General features: G+C 44.3%; 1 protein-coding gene across 18 annotated transcripts in view; it reads right to left on the bottom strand.

The window, feature by feature from the left end:
* ZNF185 (zinc finger protein 185 with LIM domain) overlaps nucleotides 1-22,327 on the bottom strand; it is a 138,550-nt gene that overhangs the window by 23,915 nt on the left and 92,308 nt on the right. For 17 of the 18 annotated variants that reach the window (XM_077285412.1, XM_077285420.1, XM_077285416.1 and 14 more), the window contains 4 exons: nucleotides 22,066-22,188; nucleotides 20,466-20,561; nucleotides 20,095-20,160; nucleotides 18,801-18,857 (listed from right to left, as the gene is read on the bottom strand). In XM_077285412.1, coding sequence (XP_077141527.1) covers nucleotides 18,801-18,857; nucleotides 20,095-20,160; nucleotides 20,466-20,561; nucleotides 22,066-22,188 — 342 coding nt within the window. The remainder of the gene's footprint in view (nucleotides 1-18,800; nucleotides 18,858-20,094; nucleotides 20,161-20,465; nucleotides 20,562-22,065; nucleotides 22,189-22,327) is intronic. The other variant, XM_077285413.1, reaches the window with a different exon arrangement.

Here is a 22,327-nt window from a genome sequence, read left to right as displayed (position 1 = left end):
ACCTAAACTTAAATTATCTGCATTACAGAGGCCGAAGCAGGGGGGTGGGGCGGCTCTGCCGGACTTCTACTTATATTATCTCGCCGGTCAGGCTAAGGCAATAAATAAATGGATGCCCAATAATTCCCTGCCTAACTCGGAGTTCCATTCTGCCCGGGTTTATTGTCCACTGGGGTTTTTAAAACTAGAGAAAGTTAATGCTCCCCGTTTGCTGCCTTTACTCCGGTTGGCACGATTAATATGGAGGCATATTAAAAAAGTCATTGGATTTGTAGATGTAGTAGTTGAAATGCCCCTGTGGAATAATAGTTACTTTCCGGGACTATTGAGCCATCCATCCACTGATTTTTGGATTTCGTATGGTGTTCTCTCGGTGAGAGATGTATATAACCAAGGGATCTTTGTATCCTTTGAACAACTACAGAATACCCACAGTATTCCGAGATCTCAGTTCTTCCGTTATTTGCAGCTAAGATCAGCCTTTCAATCACACATGCGGAATATGGGTACAGATCGAGCTATTTCATCTTTACCTTTGATAGGTATTCTCAACTCACAGGGCCCTCAAGGACTTATTTCCTCCTTATATACTTATTTGTTGTCCATGGGAGTTGGGTGTACTATAAGTTCCATCAAAGGGAAGTGGGAGGGACTTCTTCCTGATGTATCGGGAGAAGAGTGGGAGGATATTTTGGAGTCCCCAACTAAAGTCTCTCCCTCAATTAATAATAAAATGACCCAGTAGTATATTATATATCAGTCTTATTTGACCCCAGTGCGACTTTTTAAAATGGGCCGCCTCCATTCGTCAGATTGCTTGAGGTGCCACTCAAGTGATGCAGATTTCATTCATATGATTTGGAAGTGCCATGTTATTCTTCATTATTGGAAGGAGGTGACAACATTATTAACATCCTTATTACTGATTCCTGTCCCACTTGAACCACTGATCTGCTTGTTTGGGGTGTGGGATGCGGAAGCTTGGGATCATTATACCGGAATATTTCTACGAGAGGCACTTTTTATGGCACGGAAGGTGTTAGCATTACGATGGATGGGTGCAGGGCCGTATTTCCCACTAGGCACTCGTGGGCACGTGCCTAGGGCGGGGACAATGCAGGAGGCGGCACCTGAGCAGGTTTTTTTTTTTTTTTTTAAATTATAAAGTCCGGTCCGGCCATGGTGGTCACCTTAAGAGTAGACAGCGACCTAAAACCCCGCCCCCCCCCCCCCCCGGCGCCGCCACAGATGCCTCCTGTCTGACTGTCATTATAATCACCTCACCTGCTCCAGCGGTGCCGGCTGGTCTGCTCTCAGCGGCTGCACGACTGCAACTCGCCCTGTGTGAGTGGTCACATGGTGCCGCCTCATTAAGATGATGAATATGCATCATGCATATTCATCATCACCTTAAATGAGCGGTACCACCTGACCGCGGCGCCGCTCACACAGGACAGGGAACGGTGCACCGTGCTGCGCAGGGACAGAGCTGGAGCCGTATTGTGCTGTGCAGGGACAGAGCTGGAGCCGGATTTCTTCTTCTGCGCGGTGTGTGAGGTGACGGTGAGTGTATGAATGATGACAGCCAGGGAGGACGGGGGGAGCTGGGGAGGATGAAGGAGGACCGTGGTGGACGGGGAGCCGAGCCGTATGATACAGGATGGGAGCGTCACGTCGGGGAGCCGTTGAGCCACGCATACAGCCAGGCCCAGGGCCCCTGGGCCTGGCTGTATCTGTATGCATGGCTCATCTATCCCCCTGGGCCTGGCTGTATGCGTGGCTCATCTCCCGACTCCCCCCCTGGGCCTGGCTGTATGCGTGGCTCATCTCCCCCCCTGGGCCTGGCTGTATGCGTGGCTCATCTCCCACCCTGGGCCTGGCTGTATGCGTGGCTCATCTATCCCCCCTGGGCCAGGGGGATAGATGAGCCACGCATACAACCAGGCCCAGGAGGATAGATGAGCCACGCATATGATACAGCCAGGCCCAGGGGGGATAGATGAGCCACGCATACAGCCAGGCCCAGGGGGGGAGATGAGCCACGCATACAGCCAGGCCCAGGGGGGGAGTCGGGAGATGAGCCACGCATACAGCCAGGCCCAGGGGGGAGATGAGCCACGCATACAGCCAGGCCCAGGGGGGGAGTCGGGAGATGAGCCACGCATACAGCCAGGCCCAGGGGGGGAGATGAGCTACGCATACAGCCAGGCCCAGGGGGGGGAGATGAGCCAGACATACAGCCAGGCCCAGGGGGGGGGAGATGAGCCAGGCATACAGCCAGGCCCGGGGGGGGAGATGAGCCACGCATACAGCCAGGCCCGGGGGGGGAGATGAGCCACGCATACGGCGGGGCCCGGGGGGAGATAAACCAGTGCCCGAGCCACTCACGCAGATACAGGGAAGGGGAGATGAGCCACGCATACAGGGGGGGGGGGGGGGGGGAGATGAGCCTGTGCCTGAGCCACCCATGCATACAGGGAGGGGGAGATGAGCCACGCATACAAGGGGGGGATGGGAGATGAGCCAGTGCCTGATCCACCCATGCATACAGGGAGGGGGAGATGAGCCACGCATACAGGGGGGGATGGGAGATGAGACAGTGCCTGAGCCACCCATGCATACAGGGAGGGGGAGATGAGCCACGCATACAGGTGGGGTGGGAGATGAGCCTGTGCCTGAGCCACCCATGCATACAGGGAGGGGGAGATGAGCCACGCATACAGGGGGGGGGATGGGAGATGAGCCAGTGCCTGAGCCACCCATGCATACAGGGAGGGGGAGATGAGCCACGCATATGGGGGGAAGAGATGGGGGATGAGCCAGTGCCTGAGCCACCCATGCATACAGGGAGGGGGAGATGAGCCACCTATGCATACAGGGAGGGGGAGATGAGCCAGTGCCCGAGCCACCCACGCAGATACAGGGAAGGAGAGATGAGCCTTGCATACAGGGGGGGTGGGAGATGAGCCTGTGCCTGAGCCACCCATGCATACAGGGAGGGGGAGATGAGCCACGCATACAGGGGGGGATGGGAGATGAGCCAGTGCCTCAGCCACCCATGCATACAGGGAGGGGGAGATGAGCCACGCATACGGGGGGGGGGGGAGATGGGAGATGAGCCAGTGCCTGAGCCACTCATGCATACAGGGAGGGGGAGATGAGCCACCTATGCATACAGGGAGGGGGAGATGAGCCAGTGCCCGAGCCACCCACGCATATACAGGGAAGGGGAGATGAGCCACGCATACAGGGGGGGGTGGGGTGGGAGATGAGCCTGTGCCTGAGCCACCCATGCATACAGGGAGGGGGAGATGAGCCACGCATACAGGGGGGGATGGGAGATGAGCCAGTGCCTCAGCCACCCATGCATACAGGGAGGGGGAGATGAGCCACGCATACAGGGGGGGGGAGATGAGCCACCTATGCATACAGGGAGGGGGAGATGAGCCATGCATACATGATGGGAGGGGGGTGGGCCATTATACAGAATGCATGGAGCATCATATGTGTCATATGTGGCCATTATACAGTATTGAGCATCATGTGTGGCCATTATACAGTATGGAGCATCATGTGTGGCCGTTATACAGTATGGAGCATCATGTGTGGCCATTATACAGTATGGAGCATCATGTGTGGCCATTATACAGTATGGAGCATCATGTGTGGCCATTATACAGTATTGAGCATCATGTGTGGCCATTATACAGTATGGAACATCATGTGTGGCCATTATACAGTATGGAGCACTGTGGCCATATTTTTTCGTTTATAATTATTGTATATAAAACAGTGTGATCAGCAGTGCTAAATGGCTGTGGTTGGGGACGTGGATATGGGTGTGACTAGTTGTGAAATGGGTGTGGTCAGAGACGTGGCCTAAAATTTGCCGCGGCGCACTACGCCGCAAACTTTGTACCTCCTTCCCTTCTTCAAAAGTTGGGAGGTATGGTACCGCATTTGCCAGATCATGGCAAGTGCCGCAAATCCCATAAGGAATGAATGAGGCCAAACGCAGTGTTGTCGTAAGTGATCTGTTACGTGGCACATGCAGAAAAACTGCCGGATCTGCTGCAAAAGGCGACTTTCACATCAGCGATACTTGCCAAAGTCACTGCCAATAGTGTCATACTCACCAAAGGGGGAGGCAGCACTAAAAGTGCCTAGGGCAGCAGAAACTCTAAATACTGCCCTGGATGGGTGGTTCCTGCCCATCTCTCAGAGCCTGGGTCGATCTGGTGAATTCGATCATCCCGTATGAGTGTACACTATGTCAATATAGAGGATGTCCAGGTAAATTCGAGAAGATCTGGGGTAGATGGAACTCCTCTTATAATACTTTATAATCCCCATTAACTTGACAACTATGTGAGAGTGGGGCTCGTGGTTTGGGGTGCATCACTTAAAGGGCGAAATCTGTATGGAACTTTCTTCTTGGCGGCGTACTATTAAAAATTGATGTAGTTAAATGTTATATAATAGGTGATTTATAAGACGTCAGTGATTTAACATGCACAGTTTGTTACTTTTGCAATATTTTTAGATATGATGATGCATTGCACCTATCTGTATCCCATACTGTCATTGATAATAACAAATGCAAACGTGTGTATTGTATAGTTTATTCTAGAATTAATAAACAAATAAAAAAAAAAAAGTCAGGTCTAAGTATAAACTCTGTCCATATAGAGACGGGTAGCCAAATCTAAGGATGGCTACACAAAAGATGGTTATAGGCTGAAAAGCCATCTGATAGCCTTAACGCCTGACCTCTCCAAAAACATTAATGCTTGATTATGTTTACCAGAGGAAAACGGGACTGTGCTGATAATAGAGCCCTCTGGCAATAACTTAGATCTCTTAAAAACAGAGAATTGGACATGTTTGATTTCAAGGATTGTCTGATCCTGTTTTACCAAGATGTCTGGTAAAGTTAAGAGACCTCCAAGGTCATGAACGTTAGATAATTAACAGATCCCACCAGGTTAGAATAACATTTATCTAATATTACAGCCATCATAACTTCTGTATATCAGTTAGATAAGAGTTAGCCATAGACATGAGATCTGTAGAACATGATTGCCTCAGTTTTGGAAAATAATCCATGATCACATAGTTGGCAAATACTTTTGGGTGAGGTGCTACAATGAAACCGTCAGCCCAAAACATGCTTCCGCAGGAAGCATTTGTGTCAGCTACACAACTAAAGAGTTCTTTGGTTTTCACACTTTACTCCCTTTACAGACATCTGGACTTCATGGCAGAGATTCTCAGGTTGTGTCCACGGAGCAGTCGCTGACAGATGAAGTAACTTGAATGGATAAACTAAACTAGCAGGGACAGACAAAGAACCAAGAAGTGAAGTCAGGGATATCCAGGGAAGTGTCTATAGGAGTTAGGCAAAAGAACGGTCAGACAGTCCGAGGTCAAACCAGAGTGGACAACCATGGTTTAATCCTAGTCAAGAAACAACAGCTTCTTGATGGGGATCAAAGGGATCCGACGACAGACAGTCATAGAGGGTTTGCATAATTTGGGAAGCGGACCTTTAATCTAAGGCCTGCAATAGAACCCTAAGCCCAAAAGGTGCATAGCTGTTATAGCTGTTGGTGTGAATTGGGTAAAGATTGAGAGATTTTGAACTCTCTGTTTTCTCTCTTCAGTCAGGTGTCTTGTACCTTCAGTAATACAGTGGCCTAAAAACGTGGCAGAGCACTAGTGGTTTTAGTTTGAGTTATTAGGTAGCTGGCACAGGGTACAAAACACAAGACCTAAAAGGTTCAATAGGCCCACTGATTGACCTGGAACTGGTCTGCTAACCAGGCGCTATTATTGAATGGTCCACCTTTAGCCTGCGATACTGTTCACCAACCTGACTAGGCTAAGCATATGTACCACCACACTCTTCCGCCAGCACTGCCAGGAAGAAAAATAAATCAGGAGCACAGAAAGGTAAGTATGTTATGAATGCAAGGTTTACGACAGACTTTTAATAATCCATTTAACTTGTGTTTATTGGTTACTCACACAGAGTACAATGTCCAAAGCTCTCAGCATGTTTTCATGTAATTTTTATTCCTCTCCATTTCAGAGGAATGTGTCGTGTCCAAAGTTTTACTAGTGTGTTGGACAAGGTGAGAAAATTCTAATGGCCACTGAGGAAAGATGCATCATGCCCCAATTACAGTTATACGGCCTAATACAACAAGACCATGGTTGTTCACGTTGATTATGAGATGTGCTGGAGTCAGGCAATCCTGATTCATGACGAGCTATAAGCCTCTTTATGAATCAGGAAGAGTGGTGTACACCTCTGTGTGTGCCTGGCTACAAATCCTACTGCAGTCCTTGCTAGAGTAATATTTCTGGCGTAGCGAGTGCCGCCGCTCATCATGTAAACTGGCGTCACTGGAGTATCACCAATGGCAGCTGGACACTCTTCTTCTATGGAGGCCCCTGCCCTAGATGCCGATACATTTGAAAGTAATGATGGAGGTGGGAGAATCAGATGACGATCCCTCCTCCATCATTCTTCCTTGGCATCTGACGTCTCAGCGCAACAGATGTAGTGACGTCATTACATGGTGCCCGCTGCACTGAGATGTGCGGTGCTTCAAAACGCTAGCTGCAGAGACCGGAGCAGTGGGGGGAATGAGGAAAGGTGAGTATTGTTTTTTTAAATCAGTGAATAAATTGTGGTGGCCAGAATACTGTATGGTGGACTATAGGGGTATATTATACCATATGGAGGACTATGGGGAGTGCAGTATACTGTAGGAAAACTATGGGGGTTGCATTAAACTCTACGGAAGACTATTGGTTGCATTATATTATATGGAAGACTATGGGGTTGTACGTTATAATATATGGAGGACTATGGGAAGTGCATTATTCTATATGGATGAGTATTCAAAGTGCAATATACTATATGGAAGGCAATGTGAGGTCCATTATACTATATGGAAAGCTGTGTGGGGCTATAATAATATTTGGAGGGCTATGTGGGGCCATTATACTATCTGGAGGACTATGTGAGGCCTATTATAGCATATGGAAGGCTATGTAGGGGCTTGTTATACCATTTGGAGGGCTATGTGGAGACCATTATAATATTTGGAGGGCTATGTGGGAACCATTATAATATTTGGAGGGCTATGTGGGGGTCATTATAATATTTGGAGGGCTATGTGGGGGCTATTATACTGTTTGGATGGCTAATGTGGGCCATTGTACAGTGTGTAGAGGTGTGGGGGACATTGTACTGCATGGAGGGCTGTATATGGGTCACAGTATGTTGAGTTGGGATCATCATACTTTACAGGGAGAGTTGAGGTGGGGTACAGTAAGGTCATACTGTGCATGTGGAGGAATTCACTGTGGGGGTATCATACAGCATTTTTGGGGCACTTTTGTTAGCATCATACTTTATGAGGGCTTCATTAGTAGGAAAATTACTTTGTAAAGGCTGCAACATTTTGAGATATGCTTTTCTGTGAGCCCACTGAATTTTAATAGTAGGGGTCAATTAGGAATTCTGCTATGGGTCCAATGATTTCTATGTACATCCCTGACTGGGGTAAAAGCTTTGATGAACTGGGCCATATAGTGTCCATAGATTGGACAATCTAGCTCTCATTGGTTCCTTGTTTTTTGTACTTGAGTCTCGTCCTGGGCTTCCCAAAGTCATAAAAAGTTATAAAAAGGAAATCCATCTCATTTTCAGATGTGAAGGTCGGCATGAACCAGTACAATTTCTTCGTCACATGTCAGATTTTCGAAGTGGAATCCATTATTTGTTAGTAACATAGTCCAAGGAGCCTGATTTTCTAGTAGGACGATTTTTGCCAAGAACCTAACCTGATTATTTACAAGTTTTTAAACATCTTCAACCCAGCGTTAGGTCCTTGGTGAGAAGACCAGTCCCTTCTAATACTTCCATTCATTGCTCAATGCAGTATTTCAGACCTAGCTGTCACCTTTGTTTTTGAAGTCTTTGATTTCACGTCAAGGAGACCACAGGGAATAATATCATTGTTCAGTGTGTTGATGTTGGCAATGTTTTCCCATATTGTACTGACATTAATGAATATTTATGTTCATGAGAAAGAATCTACCGACCACATAAGAAGAAAACCGCAGGAAAGTAAACAGCCATAAAGACACTTTACATAATGCGTCATTGTGTAATGAGCTGTATCAGTTTTGATTGCATCTTTAGTGATTGCAGAATAAAGCTGAGTAAATATATTATGCAACAAGGGAGCCTTCCCAAAAAGAGGAAATTGCTTTGTGCAGAAGAAGGAAGATTTTAACTTTTTCTACCTGGTGCTGTGTTGTGAATTCCGTTCTTGGGCTCCCTCCGGTGGTTGTAAATGGCACTTTTGTGAATTCTGCCCTTGGGCTCCCTCCGGTGGTTTTAAGTGGAACTGCTGCTCCTTGGATTTAGCATTAGCAGCTGCTTCCACTGATCGTCTCTCCTGGCTCTGCTATTTAGCCTGGCTCTAGTCTTCAGCCAGTGCCAGCTGTCAATGTTTCTTGGTTGGATTCAGATCTCTCCTTGGATTTCTCTGATAGCCTGTCCATTTCAGCAAAGATAAGTCCTTGCTTGTTTTTTTGTTGTCCACTTGCTGTGGACTTAATCGCTCAGCTCATTTTATGTTTTCTCTAGTCCAGCTTGTCAGTATGATATATTCAGCTTAGCTGGAAGCTCTGGGGAAGCAGATTTGCCCTCCACACCGTTAGTCAGGTGTGGAGTTTTTTGTAAACTCTGTGTGGATTTTTCTAGCTTTTAATACTGACCGCACAGTATCCTTTCCTGTTCTGTCTATCTAGTTAGAAGTGGCCTCCTTTGCTAAATCCTGGTTTCATTCTGTGTATGTCATTTCCCTCTCCACTCACAGTCAATATTTGTGGGGGGCTGTCTTTCCTTTGGGGATTTTCTCTGAGGCAAGATAGCTTTCTGTTTCCATCTTTAGGGGTAGTTAGTTCTCCGGCTGTGACGAGATGTCTAGGGAGTGACAGGAACATTCCACGGCTACTTCTAGTGTTTGTGTTAGGATCAGGAACTGCGGTCAGTACAGATACCACCTCCTCAGAGCTCGTCCCATGTTGCTCCTTAACCACCAGGTCATAACAGTACAGCTGGCCAGCAATGTGTTGAATGCATCTCAAAAGAGGGGAAAAAAAGTTCTGAGCCATTTTTTTTTTCTTCTGCAGCCTCTTTTGTCTTTTTTTTCCCCTTAATCTCTGGGTGGTTCAGGATTTTGGCGCTGACATGGATGTTCAGGGTTTGTTCTCTCGTGTGGATCAACTCGCAAGGGTACAGAGTATCCAAGATTATGTTGTTCAGACTCCGGCTTTAGAGCCTAGAATTCCTACTCCTGATTTGTTTTTTGGGGACAGATCCAAGTTTTTGAACTTTAAAAATAACTGCAGATTGTTTTTTGCTTTGAGACCCGGTTCCTCTGGTGACCCCATTCAGCAGGTGAAGATTGTCATTTCTCTGCTGCGTTGAGACCCTCAGGATTGGGCATTCTCCCTTGAGTCAGGGGATCCTGCATTGCTTAATGTAGACGCATTTTTTCAAGGGCTCGGATTGCTGTATGATGAACCTAATTCTGTGGATCAGGCAGAAAAAAACTTGCTGGCTCTGTGTCAGGGTCAGGAAGCGGCAGAAGTATACTGCCAGAAATTTAGAAAATGGTCTGTGCTCACTAAATGGAATGAGTATGCCCTGGCAGCAATTTTCAGAAATGGTCTTTCTGAAGCCCTTAAAGATGTTATGGTGGGGTTCCCCACGCCTGCTGGTTTGAGCGAATCAATGTCTCTAGCCATTCAGATTGATCGGCGCCTGCGCGAGCGCAAGGTTGTGCGCCATATGGCAGTGTCCTCTGAGCAGAGTCCTGAGCCTATGCAATGTGATAGGATTTTGACTAGAGCAGAACGGCAGGAATTCAGACGTCAGAATAGGCTGTGTTTTTACTGTGGTGATTCTGCTCATGTTATTTCTGATTGCCCTAAGCGTACTAAGAGGGTCGCTAGGTCTGTCACCATTAGTACTGTACAGCCTAAATTTCTCTTGTCTGTTACCCTGATTTGCTCATTATCGTCCTTTTCTGTTATGGCATTTGTGGATTCAGGCGCTGCCCTGACCTTAATGGACTTAGAGTTCGCCAGACGCTGTGGTTTTTCCTTGCAGCCTTTGCAGAGCCCTATTCCCTTAAGGGGCATTGATGCTACACCATTGGCCAAGAATAAACCTCAGTACTGGACACAGTTGACCATGTGCATGGCTCCAGCACATCAGGAAGATTGTCGTTTTCTGGTGTTGCATAATTTGCATGATGTTGTTGTGCTGGGTTTTCCATGGTTACAGGTACATAATCCGGTGCTGGATTGGAAATCTATGTCTGTGACTAGTTGAGGTTGTCAAGGGGTACATAGTGATGTTCCTTTAATGTCAATTTCCTCTTCCCCCTCTTCTGAAGTTCCTGAGTTTTTGTCGGACTTCCAGGATGTATTTGATGAGCCCAAGTCCAGTTCCCTTCCTCCTCATAGGGACTGCGATTGTACTATTAACTTGATTCCTGGCTGTAAGTTCCCTAAGGGCCGACTTTTCAATCTGTCTGTGCCAGAGCATGCCGCCATGCGGAGTTATGTTAAGGAGTCTTTGGAGAAGGGGCATATTCGGCCGTCTTCGTCACCGTTGGGAGCGGGATTCTTTTTTGTTGCCAAGAAGGATGGCTCCTTGAGACCCTGTATTGATTATCGCCTTCTTAATAAGATCACGGTCAAATTCCAATACCCTTTACCTTTGCTTTCTGATTTGTTTGCTCGGATTAAGGGAGCTAGTTGGTTTACTAAGATTGACCTTTGAGGGGCGTATAATCTTGTTCGTATTAAACAGGGTGACGAATGGAAAACAGCATTTAATACGCCTGAAGGCCATTTTGAATACCTTGTGATGCCATTCGGGCTCTCTAATGCTCCATCTGTGTTTCAGTCCTTTATGCATGGTATCTTCCGGAATTATCTTGATAAATTCATGATTGTATATTTGGATGATATTTTGATTTTTTCCGATGATTGGGAGTCTCATGTGAAACAGGTCAGAATAGTATTTCAGATCCTTCGTGCTAATACTTTATTTGTGAAGGGGTCTAAGTGCCTTTTTGGAGTTCAGAAGGTTTCTTTTTTGGGTTTCATTTTTTCTCCCTCGGCTATAGAAATGGATCCAGTTAAGGTCCAGGCCATTCATGATTGGATTCAACCCACATCTGTGAAGAGCCTTCAGAAATTTTTGGGCTTTGCTAATTTTTATCGCCGTTTCATTGCTAACTTTTCCAGTGTGGTTAAGCCCCTGACCGATTTGACGAAGAAAGGCGCTGATGTAATGAATTGGTCCTCTGCGGCTGTTGAGGCCTTTCAGGAGCTTAAATGTCGATTTACTTCTGCCCCTGTGTTGCGTCAGCCGGATGTTTCTCTTCCTTTTCAGGTTGAGGTTGACGCTTCTGAGATTGGGGCAGGGGCCGTTATGTCTCAGAGAAGTTCTGATGGTTCTTTGATGAAACCGTGTGCCTTCTTCTCCAGAAAGTTTTCGCCTGCGGAGCGTAATTATGATGTCGGCAATCGGGATTTGTTGGCTATGAAGTGGGCATTTGAGGAGTGGCGACATTGGCTTGAGGGAGCCAAGCACCGCGTTGTGGTCTTGACCGATCATAAGAATCTGATTTACCTCGAGTCTGCCAAGCGGTTGAATCCTAGACAGGCTCGATGGTCCCTGTTTTTCTCCCGTTTTGATTTTGTGGTCTCGTATCTTCCGGGATCTAAGAATGTGAAGGCTGATGCCCTCTCTAGGAGTTTTTTGCCTGATTCTCCGGGAGTCCTTGAGCCGGTTGGTATTCTCAAGGAGGGGGTGATTCTTTCTGCCATCTCCCCTGATTTACGGCGGGTGCTTCGGGAATTTCAGGCTGATAAACCTGACTGCTGTCCAGTGGGGAAACTGTTTGTTCCTGATAGATGGACTAGTAAGGTAATTTCTGAGATTCATTGTTCGGTGTTGGCTGGTCATCCTGGGATTTTTGGTACCAGAGATTTGGTTGCTAGGTCCTTTTGGTGGCCTTCCTTGTTGCGGGATGTGTATTCTTTTGTGCAGTCCTGTGGGACTTGTGCCCGGGCCAAGCCTTGCTGTTCCCGCGCTAGTGGGTTGCTTTTGCCTTTGCCGGTCCCGGAGAGGCCGTGGACGCATATTTCCATGGATTTTATTTCGGATCTTCCTGTTTCCCAGAAGATGTCTGTTATCTGGGTGGTTTGTGACCGGTTTTCTAAGATGGTCCATTTGGTACCTTTGCCTAAGTTGCCTTCCTCCTCTGATTTGGTTCCATTGTTTTTTCAGCATGTGGTTCGTTTGCATGGCATTCCGGAGAATATTGTGTCTGACAGAGGTTCCCAGTTTGTTTCTAGGTTTTGGCGGTCCTTTTGTGCTAGGATGGGCATTGATTTGTGTTTTTCTTCAGCGTTTCATCCTCAGACAAATGGCCAAACTGAGCGAACCAATCAGACCTTGGAAACCTATTTGAGATGCTTTGTGTCTGCTGATCAGGATGATTGGGTGACCTTCTTGCCGTTGGCCGAGTTTGCCCTTAATAATCGGGCTAGTTCGGCTACTTTGGTTTCGCCTTTCTTTTGTAATTTTGGTTTTCATCCTCGTTTTTCTTCAGGGCAGGTTGAGCCTTCTGACTGTCCTGGTGTGGATTCTGTGGTGGACAGGTTACAGCAGATTTGGACTCATGTGGTGGACAATTTGACGTTGTCTCAGGAAAAGGCTCAACGTTTTGCTAACCGCAGTCGGTGTGTTGGTCGCCGGCTTCTTGTTGGGGATTTAGTCTGGTTATCTTCTCGTCATGTTCCTATGAAGGTTTCTTCCCCTAAGTTCAAGCCTCGCTTTATTGGTCCTTATAAGATTTCTGAGATTATCAATCCGGTATCTTTTCGTTTGGCCCTTCCAGCTTCTTTTTCCATCCATAATGTTTTCCATAGATCTTTGTTGCGGAGATATGTGGTGCCCGTTGTTCCCTCTGTTGATCCTCCTGCTCCGGTGTTGGTTGAGGGGGAGTTGGAATATGTGGTGGAGAAGATTTTGGATTCTCGTTTTTTGAGGCGGAAGCTTCAGTATCTTGTCAAGTGGAAGGGTTATGGCCAGGAGGATAATTCTTGGGTTGTTGCCTCCGATGTCCATGCTGCCGATTTGGTTCGTGCTTTTCACTTGGCTTGTCCTGATCGGCCTGGGGGCTCTGGTGAGGGTTCGGTGACCCCTCCTCAAGGGGGGGGGTACTGTTGTGAATTCCGTTCTTGGGCTCCCTCCGGTGGTTGTAAATGGCACTTTTGTGAATTCTGCCCTTGGGCTCCCTCCGGTGGTTTTAAGTGGAACTGCTGCTCCTTGGATTTAGCATTAGCAGCTGCTTCCACTGATCGTCTCTCCTGGCTCTGCTATTTAGCCTGGCTCTAGTCTTCAGCCAGTGCCAGCTGTCAATGTTTCTTGGTTGGATTCAGATCTCTCCTTGGATTTCTCTGATAGCCTGTCCATTTCAGCAAAGATAAGTCTTTGCTTGTTCTTTTGTTGTCCACTTGCTGTGGACTTAATCGCTCAGCTCATTTTATGTTTTCTCTAGTCCAGCTTGTCAGTATGATATATTCAGCTTAGCTGGAAGCTCTGGGGAAGCAGATTTGCCCTCCACACCGTTAGTCAGGTGTGGAGTTTTTTGTAAACTCTGTGTGGATTTTTCTAGCTTTTAATACTGACCGCACAGTATCCTTTCCTGTTCTGTCTATCTAGTTAGAAGTGGCCTCCTTTGCTAAATCCTGGTTTCATTCTGTGTATGTCATTTCCCTCTCCACTCACAGTCAATATTTGTGGGGGCCGGGGCTGTCTTTCCTTTGGGGATTTTCTCTGAGGCAAGATAGCTTTCTGTTTCCATCTTTAGGGGTAGTTAGTTCTCCGGCTGTGACGAGATGTCTAGGGAGTGACAGGAACATTCCACGGCTACTTCTAGTGTTTGTGTTAGGATCAGGAACTACGGTCAGTACAGATACCACCTCCTCAGAGCTCGTTCCATGTTGCTCCTTAACCGCCAGGTCATAACAGTGCTGGGGATATTGAAGACATCCCAAAGGCCCCAATACATATAAGTAAAAACCATGAGAACCATGTTTGTTCCTTTCGATTGATGCCCAACTAATGAACATTTTATGTTAATTACTATGACACATCTAGCACAGCTCTTGGTATTAGATGACATAGAGACATTTAGATGGATGACAGCGAGTCAAACCTCGTATGATTGGGCTTTACAATGTGAAATATGACTGTGTAAATCATATTGATCATAGACATAATAATTGGCCAGCTTAGTCTGGATGGTTGCAGTTATTATGGGTGATATGCAGGGCTGCCACTAGAAATTTGAAGGCCCTATACTGGCAAAATTTCCGGGCCCCCTTGAGACTCTGCCCATGCTGCACCTCCACCCCTTGAACCTTCAGCAGTCCCACCACCCACTCTTGGAAAAACTCTACTTCTGCACCACATCCTCACTAATTAAACATTAACAGTTCCCATCTAACACCAGATCACATACATAGTGAGCAGCTTTTGTTTAATAAACCCTTTTGGCCAGGTCGTACTCTACTCAAACCTATTAAACATTTATTAACATATACAAAATACTATTTTAGGTATATTTGTATTTATTTTTCTTTTAAGAAATGTGTCATATATTTTTTTTAAATGAACAATAATACCACAAGCAAGGAATAAATACAGTCACACCATGACCAGACTACATATTACCGTCACATAGTGACTGAATACAACCATATACAAGGGACAAATACGTCACTCCATGACCAGACCACATATTACCACCACATAGTGACCGAATAATACCACATACAAGAGATAAATACCACCACACCATGACCAGACCACATATTACCACCACATGATGACCAATAATACCACATATAAGAGATAAATACCGCCACACCATGACCAGACCACATATTACCACCACATAGTAAATGAATACTACAATACCGATCATTAATAAAAAAAAAACACAATACTAATATTACAATAAGTACCATTATACCCAGGAGCTCTGTATATAGTATACAGTGTCAGTGTACAGGTAATACAGTGATCACCGGTGACATTATACACCAGAGCTCTGTATATAGTGTCCGTATAAAGGTAATACAGTGATCACTAGGGATATTATTAGTGATGAGCAAATATACTCTTTACTCGAGATTTCTCGAGCATGCTCGGGTGTCCTCCGAGTATTTTTTAGTGCTCGGAGTTTTACTTTTTAGCGCCGCAGCTGAATGATTTACATCTGTTAGCCAGCATAAGTACATGTGGGGGTTGCCTGGTTGCTAGAGAATCCCCACATGTACTTATGCTGGCTAACAGATGTAAATCATTCAGCTGCGGAGCTAAAAACTAAAACTCTGAGCACTAAAAAATACTCGGAGGACCCCCGAGCATGTTCGAGAAATCTCGAGTAACGAGTATATTCGCTCATCACTAGACATTATATACAGGAGCTATGTATATAGTATACAGTGTATAGTGTCAGTGTTCAAGTAATACAGTAATCACCAGCGATATTATTCACAGGAACTCTGTATGTAATGTTCATGCACAGGTAATACAGTGATCAATGGTGACATTATACAAAGGAGCTTTGTATATAACATACAGCATATAATGTCAGTGTACAGGTAACACACTGATTTACTGGCAATGTTACTAGTTGAAATTCCTTCATCTTTGCTTTTCTTCTTCATCCAACACAGACCACCTTCACTGCTTCCAGCCAGAACTCGTCTCTGCAGAAAATTTTTGCCCAACTTCTACACTACAGTACACCAGAAAAAAAGTGACAGTGTCACCCTGCACAGTAACAGGACCTCTCCCCCACTGAAAACAGTATCCTCAAAAGTAAAATACATCTCAGCAGTAATATCAGCCCATACAGTGATAATTCCCCACATTCTCTTCCCATATGTACTCTCATACCTGGCCCATATGTTCTCCCATTCCTGGCCCCATATGTTCTGTCATTTCTGGCCCCATATATTCTGTCATTCCTGACCCCATATGTTCTCCCTTTCCTTGCCCAATGCTTTCTCCCTTTCCTGACCTCATGTCTCTCCATTCTGCTCTCATTTCTCTCCATCGTGCCCCCATATCCCTCCATACTGCCCCATGTCTCTAAATATTGCCCCCATATCTCTCCATACTACCCCCATGTCTCTACATTCTGCCCCCATGTCTCTCCATAATGCTCAAATAGTGAGACTGCTTTACCAAAAAATAAAAGGTTTCTCCTTACCTAGCTTTGGTCCAGCAGCACGTGCTTTCCCTCCATACGCTGGCAAAATGCGTGCTGGCCTGTGACTGGCTGGCGGCTGTTAACTATGGCAGTGCTGGAAGCTTTCCCCTTTCCCGCACAGCAATATCTATCTTAAGTGAACGTGCATCTGAGAACGCACGTTCAGTTATTGAACTGGCAGAATTCTGCCGCTGGGGCCCAGTGAGCAAAAAGGAGAGGGCCCGATCTTGATCACTGGGCCCCATGCACCAGTAAGGGCAGTCATGGTGATATGTGATCGATCTTAGTCATTATTTAGTACAGGAAGATTCACCGTTAGTGATTAGTGAACGTGCTGGGATAAGGTGATATCTGAGCACGCTCGGGTGCTAACCGAATGACTTTGGCATGCTCGAAAACTATATTTGAGTTCCTGGGGCTGCATGTCTCAACGCATGCAGGGATAACACCTTGTCCGAGCACATTCACCATAGATTCTTCAGAAAGTGAATTATCCAAAACCCCAAATTGAAACATAGGGGCCAATTCATTATTGTTTTTCTGTCTTTTTTGTCTATTTTTTGGGTATTTTTAATTTGCATCTTATTCTTTCTTTTAATTTGTGTATTTTTTTAAAAGTATATTTTATTTTTATTCATCTGTATATTTATTTTTACTTTTGAGCAAATGTAGCCCAGTTTCACCCCTGGAGTGACATTATCACCTGTTTGGCTGGAAGTCATAAAAAGTTCTATGTAAATTAAAAAGCAGTTTTTTATTTTGGGCAAAATATACACACTTTGCATGTTGTTTTGTGGAATTTGGAGCAAAAAACATCAAGACAAAAAAAAAGATAAAAAAAAAATGATGAAGGGGAACCTTAGATTTCTGCTGCTGATTAGCTAGGGTTTAGTCCAGCTATAACTCAATAGATCCAATCTGCAGCTTTTCTGTTCATGGTGTGGATTTCAGAATCTGCAGTGAGTTCATTATTCCCCATTATTCACACGTTCAGTATTTTACATCAATATTTGTAAGCTTTGTCGCCTCGCTTATTTTTCCAGTGAGGTAAGTCATATGACCATTGTAGCCAATGAGTGACCACTGACAGGCTGCAGCGGTGACTTTCTTGTCCAAGCAAAAGACTGTCTATTTCGGCTCGATTGGAATGACACCACTGCAAACAATCAACGACCACTGACTGCTGCTGAAGAGGAAGCGGGAAGACGAGCGGAGGTCACAGTCAGTGGTACACTAGATCATTTTTTTATTAATAATAATAATAATAATAATAATAATAATCTTTATTTTTTATATAGCGCTAACATTATTATTATTTATTTTTTTTAGACTCCTTTGAGCCCATCTGTAAAATAAAATCTAGCAATGGACAACCCCTTTAATTAAAAAATAGATTTATACAATTTTTAATAAATTATATATATTTGTATTTCTTCTTCCCGTCCCGCATATATATCTTCACTAATAAAACGCGGACATGAAGAAGTGAGTTCACATGAGCATGGAACGAGAAGATACCTAGAATAACCTTGAATGGGTGGAATAATTTGTGGACACTTTTGCCGCTAACAAATAACAATTCTGAAACTTCTAGTACGTCAAGTTTCTTTTATTGTGTCAAAAAATGCAGTTTTGAATTTGAAAAAAATGCCATCAATTAAAAAAAAACTGATGAAGAATCCTACTCTGATTTGAAAACACAATAAAAGAGTTTGAAGTACTGTGAGGATTCCAGCACGGATTAGAAAATGTCTTATTTGACACAATGAAATGACTTGAAGCACCACAAGTCCAAGGACTGTTAATTAGTAGTGTCAATAGAACCAGTGAAACGTTCCTTCAAACGTTCCTTCATCTGGGGTTGAGATATTCTATACAGGAAATCGCGCAAATCAGTACATCGATTATTGTGCCTCTTGCACATCCTAAATAGGCGACTGCAAAATATCACCAAACCTTCACAAACGGGTCAATAGTATGGGTCGTCCAAATCAAGCGCTTTTTTTTTTTTTACTTTTCATGATAAAATAGTAAAGAGAAGAACAAACTGGGAGGAGAAGTTATGAAACTAAGTTTCTTGGAAACATAGAGCGGAATTTGCATAATGGTGAGCCTCGAGGGTGACTATTACACGTGCACCCGACTTGCTCAAGAAAGTCCTCAGTACTGATCACTCACAGGGACAACAGGGAAATGTGACACCTCACTACTGCCATCTAGTGGGACTAGAAGATAGTGAAAAGTTTTAATGAAAAAAGTTACACTAGCAAAAGTAGGAATTCGAGTCAATGGTCAAGGATTAGGAGGGAGCAGGTATTGGTTTCCACTAGGCAGAGCGTAGAGGGATAAATTCTCTGGAGGGACAAAATCTCCCTCCATATAACTATTCACATTAGAACCTACCTGGTGTTTGTACTTGTATCCAGATCAGACCAGGAGATCAGATCCTGCTTGTTATCACTACAATATGAAAATATACATGGAGATCAGACACAATGCCACACATCACCCTCTCTTGGATGAATTTTGACTGAAGCTGCAGATTTGGCGATGCTGCTGACCAGTTTGTATATAGTGATGATGGTATGACTCTTCCCCCATTGGTAGGTTGGAGAGGGGGAGAGAGAAAGGTAAGGCATCTTGGATTTCAACATGTCCAATCCTTTTAGGGTGCTTTCAAATTGTGTTCCGGCACCTGTTCGGTGGTCCTGTCAGGGATTACGTCTGAACCCCTCGAAAAACGGTATTCGAACATATGCGCCGACGGGGCCATAGACTATAATGGTGCCGGCAGAGAGAACGTGTGCTCTGTTGTGCATAATAATCAGGAGTGTACACCTATAGGAGGTGGACACTAAGACGTAGCAGACTGTATGTGAGTGTCTGGCAGTAGTCGTACCTGAAAATGATGCACGGCAGAACACACATTCGCTCTACCGACACCGTTATAGTCTATGGCCCCGTCAGCGCATAAGTTCCTATCCCGTTTTACAGGGCTCTAGACGTAATCCTCAATGGGGCCACCGAACGGTACTAAAACGCAATTTGAAAGCACCCTTATTCTTAAACCAGGTAAAGGAGTATTTTAGGAACGTACTCCTCTCTCTATTAAGTACACATGCATGCCTCCCAAGAGGAGTGTGCATACATATGGGGGAGTTGTAGAAATACTGTACATATCGGCCATACAAGCATTTTATACTTCATGGCTCGGCCTTATTTCTGCAGCAAACAACAAAGATTTACACTCGGTTAAAGGTTCAAATAAAATCTTCCTTTGGTTATACTAATAAATAATATATTCTTTTTTTAGTCCTGTCAATAAGTTATTGTACATGGAGGTAATGGTATGGCTGTATAGGTGCGTTTCCTCCAATAAAAACAATACCTTTTTTGTGGAGATCCGATGTGCCAGTCCTGAGAAAACTAGGATATAAGTCATATGCAAATCAGGCAGGAAGTGCACTGGGGCGTGGCATTGTACTTGGAAGAATCATGCCAAGTGCACTTCCTGCCTAATTTGCATATGAGTTCTCTCCTAGATTTCTCATGATTGGCACATCGGATCTCCACAGTAAAGGTATCATTTTTATTGGCGGACAAGCGACTACACAGCCATGCGACTACTTCCAAATATAAAGACATGCTGAGCGCCTCCCTCTAATTAGACAATTTACAGCAAGATGGAGAACCCGACCTTGTAGTAGCTGCTGGCGCTTCTTTTGGTTTTGTTTCCATTCTGGGTGCAGGTTTGGGAGATATGCTGAAAATATAACACAACAATGAATTATTACATAGATTCTCACTAGTTAGGACTAAAATACAGGGACATTTCCATGAAACAGCATTTATTTATACAGGAACTCTGTAACTAACATTAGGAATATTATACAAGACCAGAAGGAGAACACTGAGAAGAGCAAATTAGGACGTTCCGCAAAAGCTTCTCAAGTCTTACAAGATGTTTCTGCACATTGTTGGCATGTGACCCACTAATGTATCATCTTATGTTATGTGACTTCCCACCACCAGGAGACCTGAGATCTGCTGGTATCTGTAGTTTCTCACCTCTCTATAGTCTCTATGGTGATTTTGGCACGTGACGTAGTAGTAGTGGTGGTTGTCTCAGTCGATCTGCTGGTTCCTCTGCTGTTATCTGCATCACTGTAATGTAAGAGGAGACATTGTGAGAAAGAAAGAAAGAAAGAAAGAAAGAAAGAAAGAAAGAAAGAAAGAAAGAAAGAAAGAAAGAGAATAGAAATAAAGAAGAAAAACAAAGAAGAGAAAGAAAGAAGTGAAAGAAGTAAAGAAAAAAAAAAGAAAATAGACAGGAAAAAAAGAAAGAAAAGATAGAAAAACTGAAAGAAAAGAGACTGAGAAAAAAAAAGAAAAACTGAGATATCGGAGACTGAGAAAAAAAAGAGAAAGAAAGAAAGGAGGAACAAAGAAAGGTTGAAGAAAGAAAAGAGGGAGTAAGAAAGGAGGGAGGAAGAAAGAAAAACGGAAAAGAGACAGAGAAAAAAGAAAAGATAGAAAAACAGAGAGAAAGACTGAGAAAAAAAGAAAGAAAGAAAGAAAGACGGAAGGATAAAGACAGAAGAAAAAGAAAGAAAAGAAGAAAAGAGAGAAAAAGAAATACAGAGAAAAAGAAAAAAGATAGAAAACAGAAAAAAGACTGAGAAAAAAGAAAGAAGAAATAAAAACTGAGAGAAAGGAGACTGAGAAACAAAGATATAGAATATATACTCAGCACACTCCAAGAAGTCTGATGCAAAAGGGGGGTGTTTAATACATACAGTATTTATATTTACAAACGTTTCGGTCTCTGAAGACCTTCATCAGTGTGCTCTATAATTTTGAGCCAGGGGGTGTGAGCTATTCACCCTTTATATAGAGATTTTGCATCAGGTACTGGAATTTAACAGGATTAGCTGTTAGAAATAGAAGGCTAACACTGGCCGGTCGAGCGCTGTTTATGACAAAAGGAGGGTCTTGAGGGTAGAGGGCTAAGCAAGCCGATCGCACCTGTAGCAGGCTGGAGGGTAGGAGAGGAGACGTGGTATCCACCGCAAGTCCGAGATGCATCTATAGAGCACACTGATGAGGGTCTTCAGAGACCGAAACGTTTGTAAATATAAATACTGTATGTATTAAACACCCCCCTTTTGCATCAGACTTCTTGGAGTGTGCTGAGTATATATTCTATATCACAGTTAAAGGTCTGGGCATCTATTCTCATGCACCTCCACCCTGGGCTGTGCTGAACATTTACTTTACTGAGAAACAAAGAAAGACAGAAAGAAGGGAAAAAGAAAGAAAACAGAGAAAGAAAGTATAGAGAAAAAAAGAAAAGAAATAAAAAAGAAATAAGAGATGGAAAGAAAGAAAAACAGAAAAGAGAAAAAAAAAGAAAAGAAAGAAAAATTGAGAGAAAAAATACTGAAAAAAGAAAAACTGAGACCAAAGAGACTAAGAAAAAAAAGAAAGAAAATGAGACTGAGAAAAAGAAAAAAAAAGAGAGAAAAGAAAACAGTGAAAAGAGACAGGGAAAAAGAAAGGAAAGAAAGAAAAACACAGAATAGAGACTGAGAAAAAAAGGAAGGACAGAAGAATTCATCAGGTTTCTCTAGAAGTCCTGCTGCATATATACTGGTGTCACGTGTCTCACCCTTGGTCTCTGATGACGGTGATCTTCCCAGGTCCAGCAGGTGTTCTGGGCTGTGGACTCTCGGTGACACTTGTGGACAGTGATGACGATATTAGATTTATGGCACCTGGTGCATCTTTGCTGCTTAGAAACACAGTAATGTGAAATGACATTCACTCATGAACTGTAGATATTGTGCTCTACTTTACTATATGTTATGTATCACTGAGATAATCGTGAAATCCTAATATTTATTACTATCTAGATTCAGAACCAATGTGGT

This window comes from Ranitomeya variabilis, chromosome 2 (genome assembly GCF_051348905.1).
Source record: "Ranitomeya variabilis isolate aRanVar5 chromosome 2, aRanVar5.hap1, whole genome shotgun sequence".
Classification (NCBI taxonomy): domain Eukaryota; kingdom Metazoa; phylum Chordata; class Amphibia; order Anura; family Dendrobatidae; genus Ranitomeya; species Ranitomeya variabilis.
The sequence above is the reverse complement of the archived record's forward strand: the minus strand, read 5'-3'. Positions and strand labels throughout refer to the sequence as shown.